Raw genomic sequence first — 8287 nt, forward strand, 5'->3', positions numbered from 1 at the left:
TCCCATCAGCCCTAGATGGGACCATCTTGTTGCAGGGAAACAAGCCCAGGGCTCCCACTGACTCTGCATTATGGTGAGTTGATATAGTGTAGAATTATTGTAATTGCCTAATATAAAGTGTAATTGTTGCATTCAGATTACATGAATTGACAAAGGTTTTTGTTATTGGAACCCCCGTGCCTCTACCCAGTCCGCGGAAACATTTTCATGCATGAAACCGGTCCGCGGTACGAAAAAGGTTGGGGACTGCTGTTCTAGGGACTTTAGGTATTTGGATTCTTATCCATCACCAAGGTGTCTGATTGGTCTCAAGATCATTCTGCAGCACGACAACAAACCCAAACATCCAGCCACAGTTGTTAAGTAACTATCTCCAGCAACAAGAAGAAGAGATGATGTGTTGCTACATGATCTTGATCACAACACCACAGAGTCAGTCTGTGACACAGAGACAAACTAAATCCACAGAACTGTGGCAGGTTCTCCAGGAACAACCGACCTGCCACGTATCTTGAAAAACTGAAAACACAGTGTTTTAGAAGCCAAGGTGGTCACACCAAATATAGATTTGATTGTTTTTTTCTGTTTGTTGGATTTTGTATGAGGTTGGTCAATAAATAGACTATTCATCATATTATTTTTGAAAGCATCCTTGATATTGATTCACCATCAGCAAACAGATTCATTAGTAGTTTAGCTTTTGAATTCATGTTAAAATCAGATACATACTATCAAAACCTCCTGTGGTTGGTACATTTTGTGTTTTCAGGCCACAAGATAGCTACACTAGAGTCCATGTGGAAACAAACTGAGACCCTTCTCAAACATTCCTGGTCCAGTTTAGTTTGACTGACAGCTTTTCCCATGTGCATGAACAAACGCTTCTAAATGGGCATACACCTGAACAGAACATTTTACAGGTGAGATGTGAAAGCACACAGAAAAATGTAGGCTTTTATATTAAACTTTGTGGGTAAAAAAAACAAAAAACAAAACAACAAATATATGATTCGGATAACATTTAGTATTGTGGTAGAATAACGTAGCAGAAATAAACCAGGTCATTTTTCAGAAATCAAATATAAATTATTACTTTTGATCCATAAGGAAAAGGAAAAAACAGCAGAATTCACTCAGTGACAATGTTGCTTATATTTGGTATTTTTCTAAAAGGTTTCATTTATTTTGCCTGCAGGAGTTTTAACCTGTGACATACAAAGCAGGTAAAATGAGAAGTTCTGCTTCTACAGCACGAGTTCCTATGTGCAATAGGTGCCCTCTCACACACACACACTCACACACACACACACACAAAGATGTTTGTCTACGTACGGTCACATTTCATGCCCTGGTGTATCAGCCCGTACAGGAGGGAACCGCAGTGGTCACAGAAGGTGGGACTGGAGTAAGTGTGGACCTTAAACTTGTGTTTACTACGAGGATCCTGCAGAGGCACAAACAGAGACAAGGGGGAAGAGACTTGAATGCAATAGTAAAGTAATCCAAGTCGTTTCAGTGGAGTTTCTGCATCTCCTGTGCTCAGACTGTTAAAACATTTAAAACCACAGTTTCAGGTGTTCTCAGTTGTCCTGTTAGGCGGTGTTTAAAGGGTCAGTTCACCCAAATTACAAAGAAACATGTTCTCACTTACCTCTAGTGGTATCTAACCGTGCAGACAGTCTGGGTAAGTACATGTGTACAAAAACAAAGTTTATGAACACTGGATCGTTTCAGCGATTTCTGAACACCTTATTATGTGTATTATGGTCGTGGGAGGAACTGCGAGAATCCCACCGAAATTAATGACTTTGTACCTCTATATACTTACTCCTTTCCTCATGTCATAATTAATAGCGGTGGCTAGATGTCTCCAAACTATAACACATATTTTGTTATAATAACCTGCTTGGACAAACAACGTATACTGTTGTATTTTACATGAGGGCAGTCTCCAGATTTGTGATGCCATCTCTATACAAGGTGACAGGATTTATATTTACAATTTTGGGTGAACCAGTCCTTTAAATATTGTCACCATAATGAAACAGAGTAAAACTCTAAATACAGAGAGAGAGAGAGAAAGGGAAAGAAAATGGGGAACTGAGTGAGTTTAAAGGATGTACAGAAATAGGGAACAACTAAGCTGCTTTGCTGATACAACAAAGAGGAATTAGGGATTATTAAATGTAAGAAAATACTAAAATACATGCTGACTCACAAATGATGCGTGTGTGAATGAGAGACATTGGTTCATTAACCTGAGGCAGCCAGGCAGCACATTTTCTTTTAAGCAACAGGTCTCCACGTGGCCAACAGGTCAGCAGGAGAGAGCACTGTAATCTGTGCAAGGACCGATTTCAGTTTTAAACCATCTTGTAAGGACATGCTTACTATTTCTAAGTAATGTCTGAAGGTTGAAAGCTTTAAGATTAAGGGTAGAATTTGGTTTAGATCAGGGTTAACGATCCCATAGTCCTAATATGTACTGAAACACAAAAATGTGTGTGTTCGCTTGTGTGTTCATGCAGCAGTACACACAGGAACAACACACACACACCCAGACAAACCAAAAGACAATGCTGACTGTGCTCATGTTCTTAATAACATCACCTGGCAGCAAAACAATCACCAACCTTGTGAATAAATATTTAACTTGAACACACAAGTGGAGCAATCTGCTTGACTGTTCATCCCAAACCGTGTCTGATTAAAAATATATAGAGAAGGATTAAATGAAAACCTCTGTGTGTGTGTGTGTTTTTTACTTACATCAGAGGCAGGCCCCTTGTCGGCCCCTGGACAAGAAAAGGTAACAAACTCATGACAGCGCTTATGGACCACAAAACAGCACACTGAGGGAGAGAGAGAGAGAAAAGCAAATGTCAGCCCAGGCTTCAGTGCAATGCCAAAGAGACACAAAATCAACAAAGACACGAATTAACATGTCAATTATGTGGCATTAGTCATAGTGCAATAGGCTACTCATATTTCAGCATTTCTTCCTTTGTTGCTGTTGGCATCTATATTTAGTTTTAATGCTTCAATTTGGATGATTTTAAATTTAACTACAGCATGGTGGGAAAGCTCATAATCACGCCCCATAACATTAAAGCTGTGACAGGAAGCTTCCCACACTGGCAACACCAAATGGCAGCAGGCTCTACACTTGATTTGATTGTATGCTCCTGCCCGCTGCTCCAAGTTCTGCTAAAATCATTCAGTGTAGTGAAATAAACACCCTACATGTCTCATCCTGACAAACAAAAATGCTCAAGATCTTTGGACGGATGCTCAGTTGCTGGCGGTAAACACAGAAACATGCACACAGAACAGTCAGGTTTCTATAGGAGTGTATTTGTGTTTGTAAGACCTACTATCATGCTACAATCAAGTAGTAGCTCTGCTCATAAAATAAGAAAAAAACGTTCAAAATTCTCTGAAGGCAACTTGGCTGGTCTAACATGTACTTTACATGTTTAGAAAACAGTTCATATCTAGAGCTGCATTCCTGATGTAGGTGATTCAGATGATCGGTCAGGGAAGTCCTGAGTTTACTCATTTCTTAGCTGAAGCAACAGACTTTTTGCTTGCAACACTGTCTGCAATAAACTGTGTGAAATCTTAATAAATGGATGAAGAAAAGTTTGGCTTCCCAAGCTGAAAAGCCAACTTTATCAGGTAAACACACCATGGCACATAAATTCACACATAAAAACCAGTCACGTTTGTTTCAGAACGTCACTTCTGAAACAAACGTGCCCTTTGGCTGATTTTAACGCTCTCCAACTCAAAAAGGCAAACTGGTGTTAGCTCTTAGTTTTGCTCTTTCTTTGTCCAACTCTTTCTGTGTAAGGGCAGAGAAAGACCACGCTAGCATGAAAGAGCTTGTGGAGATGTAGGCCAACTGTTGGGTCGTGTCACATTGTCTTTGTTTGGGCCAGTCAGGTCCAAAAAGTGGCACTTGAACACACCGCACACACTACAGCCAACTAGCACGTACATTCTGCGCCTGCGTGACTGAAGAAACTCCCCCTAGAGGTGGTGGCATCTGTATTCACCACTCAGAAAGGGAAAGAAGAAGAGCCAGAATGTGGAAGTATAAGCTATAAACAAAACCTCTTGTTCCAAACAACTGCTGTTTATAGCTGGTTATGATAAAGACTATCTGATAAGAAGTTGCAAATGACACTCCCAGTCTCTGCCCCTGGTCTTTTGGTTGTGGAGGCAAAAAACAACTGCACTAAAAGTGTCAAATCATGGATGCTACAGCGACAGGCTGAGAGGGCTTCCCCGAACCGTTCTCTTCTTGAGCACCGGTTCACTAAGCTCAGCAGCCAATCAGAGTGGCCCATCTCTCACCCGCCAGGCCCAACAGGCTGACGCCGATTCAACATGTCAAATTGGCCAAAAGGCCTCCGACAGGAACCAACTAGTACCAACAGTGCACACCGAAAAGACGAGCATTGACAGATGTTTACAGGCAGGCCAACGGCGGCCGAAGGTCAGTTCCACCGTTGGGCTAATTCACAGTCTGTACTTTGACAACACGGAGGAGAAAGGAATTAACAATAGAAGCGCTGTAGTCGGGGGGGGGGGGGTCATATAGCTGAGATACATTTTCACTTGATCCATCGGACAAGAAGTCAAAGCTTTTTAATGCAACTTTAAATAAGATATGCCAGGTTTTAAATACAGCCAATACTTGTTAGTAGAACACATTCATTGTTGTTTTGGTCTTATGGAAAAAAATAAAACTGTCGGCTTCATCCTTTAAAACGCACACAGAATCATGAAGATCCATGAGTTTGTCTCTCCTGAGGCCTGATGGACCTAGAGAAGTGCAATCTATCCCTTTAAATTTTGATCAGCCTAGCCCAGCAGACAAAGACATGAACTGTATTTAGATTAATAGGGCACACTAGTGTGGCAAAATCAGCTCCGCTGCAGCTCAACTTTGTGGTTGTATTCATCAACACTGATGTATTATAAATCCATTACATAAAAATCTTGCGCAGTACTGATTTAAACTACTTCCACTTCACAGTGAGTTGCCGTAGGAACCAAAACTGGCATTTAGACATCAATACGTTTCACATTTCTATCAAAGTGACCAATGTGATTATAAAATTGTTAACACATGTAACAACAGCCACTTCATATTAAAAAAATAAGAACAATACACACACATACAGACACACGAAGACATTCCGCTCTGGTTTAGTCTCAATTATTCACATTCTCGTTACATTTTCATGAGGAACCATGGCTACTGGCGACACCGTCCACAGGTTTCAACACAGTGCTTATGTTTGTATGTACAGTATGTTTATGCCTGTGTGTGTTTATTTGTGGAGGAGAAAGAGTGGGTCACATCAGTAGATGCTTGGACTTGCAGTGAATTTTGGTCAGTGCAGTTTTAATTCAGTTTACCAAAAGATAACACAGACAACAGTAACTTGATGTGAAGATGGTAAGCAAGGTCCACCATGGTTTAACTCTGTTCTGTAGCACTGCTCAATGCAAATGAACTGTGAGGAGAGTGGTTTAAAAAAAGGGAAATGCAAAGAGAAAGAGAGGAAGGAAGGCAAGAAAGAGGTGAAGGAGGAAAAAAGACAGATGTGTGTGTGTGTGTGTGTGTGTGTGTGTGTGTGTGTAGGCAGGATGGGATGGGGCCACAGCTGGGTTTGAGGCAATGTGAGGGGGTGGAGAATTCATTTGTGTGTTTGCAGTGTGTCAGAAAACCAGAAACAGAGAAGTGGTAGAGCAGAAAACACAGTGGCGATTACAGTCACACTCCTGGTTTTGTTCATAAATCTGCTCACTCACTCACACACGCACACACACATCTGTGCATACACCTTAACACACATACACACTACTGAAAGACAGGCCTAGTGACCTGCCGAGGTGGTCTTTGGTCTGTTGCCTAGCAACCAGGCTGAGCCCTAGAGTCGAGTCTACAGTCGCCGCCTTGTTTCATCTGACCGACAGTGTTAACAGCAAATCAGAGCCAAACCAAAAAAGATTCCAGCGATTAACTGCCAGGATGACAGCAGGCCGAGAGTTTCACATCAACAGGAGCACCAGGAAGTTCCTCCATCTTGGAGGAGTACCAATCCACAGACGGCGACACTTCAACATTCACATGCCTCAATAAACTGAACCACAGAGAGAGTTCCAGCTACTAAACTGCTCTCTAAACACTACAGTATACACCACATTTAACCATAACTATGAGCAAACAATTCACCTCACCCTGCTACAGTAGCTGTAATGTCAGGTCTGATATATCAGAAAATTCTGACATTAATGATACCGACAGGCGACAAATTAAAGCAGCCCGAGTAGAGAAATGTAACGAATGTAGATGTTAGTGTGACTGCAGACCACTTGTCCCCTTAGAGGAAAGTGTCACTCTCCTAGAATGACAGCGCCCCTATCCATAGGGCACCTAAGGTCGCTGAATGACTGGATGAATACAAAAATGATGTGAATCATATCCTATGGCCTTGGCAGTCACCAGATCTAAACCCCGCTGAACGCCTGTGGGAGATTTAGGACCGACGTGTCAGCGTCTCCACCACCATCATTCAAACACCAAATGAGGGAATATCTTTTGGAAGAATGATGTTCATCCCTTCAGTAGAATTCAGATTTGTAGAATGTCAAAGAGCACTGAAGCTGTTCTGGTGGCACATGGTGGCCCAGAAAAAGCTGACGTGGGTTGCTGCAGCTGCTGTCTGTCACTCACTGTCTGTCTTGTCTATCCCTAATAGAGCACTTTTGAAATTATATGCTTAAATTATACTAAAGCTCCAAGACTAGTTCATGCACAACATCAATCTGTTGTCATTTGCTGTGATTTGTTCATTCCCTCTTCATTCCCATCCCACAGCACCCTGACATCTGCCATTTTTGACGCTGGAAAGATCTGCTGAGTTTAAAATTCACTGTGAACAAGCTCACTGACTGTACTGTGTGTGGACAGTGCTCTAAAGTATGTGTTTGTTTTCTCAGCCACAGCATCACCAATGTACAGTATCTTGCAATCCATATCTCAGACCAGCCAATCAATAACAAAGATACTATGTCAACCGCTAATCAGTCAGTGATCAGGATTAAGTGTCAACCACAGCCTTGATCCAATCAATAACAGTGACACCTAAAGCTGGTGAAATAAGCAGCCCATTTTTTCCCCAAGATCGCTTTTGGCAATCTTCCTGCATTAAAATATTTTCTTTTATTCACTGTGGCTGTAACAGCTGTAATGCGGGAACAGCAACAAATCACTTTTATTTCTGTTGGGAAGCAGATTATATCCATCACCAAAGTGCAGAGGCCAATGGGGCATAAAGTGGAAAGATCAGCGATAATCACAGGCTTCCTCAGCAAGATAAAGAAAAATGTTTCGGTCTCGTCAACCTTTGGTGGATACAGTGCAAGAATAAATAGTGCACCTGCTCAATAAAAAGACAGAGAATGATAAAACACTGATTGCCCTTTGAATTACAGTTTTTTTGCGGGGGGGGGGGGGTCTCTGGTGACCTCCAGAAAATAACTGCATAACTAATTAAAAACCTAGAATTTGACAACATTCTGATACCAAATCCACACACGGGTGCACGAAATAACAGATGAAGGCAGCTCATGAGCAATGATAAATAAAAACAATACCCTGCACATGTCTCTGTTAATCATGTTACTGCTGACAGGAGTTAAAGTCAAAGTGTGTGTGTGTGCTGCTGTCATGAGGCGGTTGAGGTTCAGGAGTGGAAGTGGTATGAACTACTTCAGGGCTGTGTGAAAGCAAATTGGAGGGTTTGAAGTATTAATTATCGTCAATTAGATAACGAATGCATGGATTTTGATCACTTTGTTCCAAACTGTAATATCTCAGCTATTGGTTGAATTAGCACAAAGTTTTCCCACCGACTTTGGTGATAGCTCGACTATAAAGCACCATCATCGGGACATAGGATTTGGTTCATACTTTGGTTTATGACCAAATATCTGCAAAACTAATGCCATTTCCTGTAGTCTCAGCCACGCACCATGTTTAGTGCCAATTTAGTGCTAAGTTGTTAGCATGCTAGGCAATAGCACTGTGAGCATGTTAGTATGCTAACATTAGCATTTAGCTAAAAGCATTGCTATATAAACGTACAAACAGCCTCATGGAGAATATAGTGTGGCTGCCGACTCTCATTCAAATCTCATTTTCTTATAATTCAGACGTGAGTTTAAAAATGTTCTATTATATGCATCTGTGTCAGTCAGATCACAAATT

At 41.4% G+C, this 8287-nt stretch overlaps 1 protein-coding gene across 2 annotated transcripts in view; it reads right to left on the bottom strand.

The window, feature by feature from the left end:
- Positions 1–8287, bottom strand: part of LOC109968203 (protein kinase C beta type-like) — a 31846-nt gene that overhangs the window by 16906 nt on the left and 6653 nt on the right. For both annotated transcript variants that reach the window (XM_020614290.1, XM_020614289.1), the window contains exons 3-4: positions 2770–2852; positions 1333–1444 (exon numbers count right to left, since the gene is read on the bottom strand). In XM_020614290.1, coding sequence (XP_020469946.1) covers positions 1333–1444; positions 2770–2852 — 195 coding nt within the window. The remainder of the gene's footprint in view (positions 1–1332; positions 1445–2769; positions 2853–8287) is intronic.

The sequence above is a fragment of the Monopterus albus genome, unplaced genomic scaffold (assembly GCF_001952655.1).
Source record: "Monopterus albus unplaced genomic scaffold, M_albus_1.0 scaffold144.1, whole genome shotgun sequence".
Lineage (NCBI taxonomy): Eukaryota > Metazoa > Chordata > Actinopteri > Synbranchiformes > Synbranchidae > Monopterus > Monopterus albus.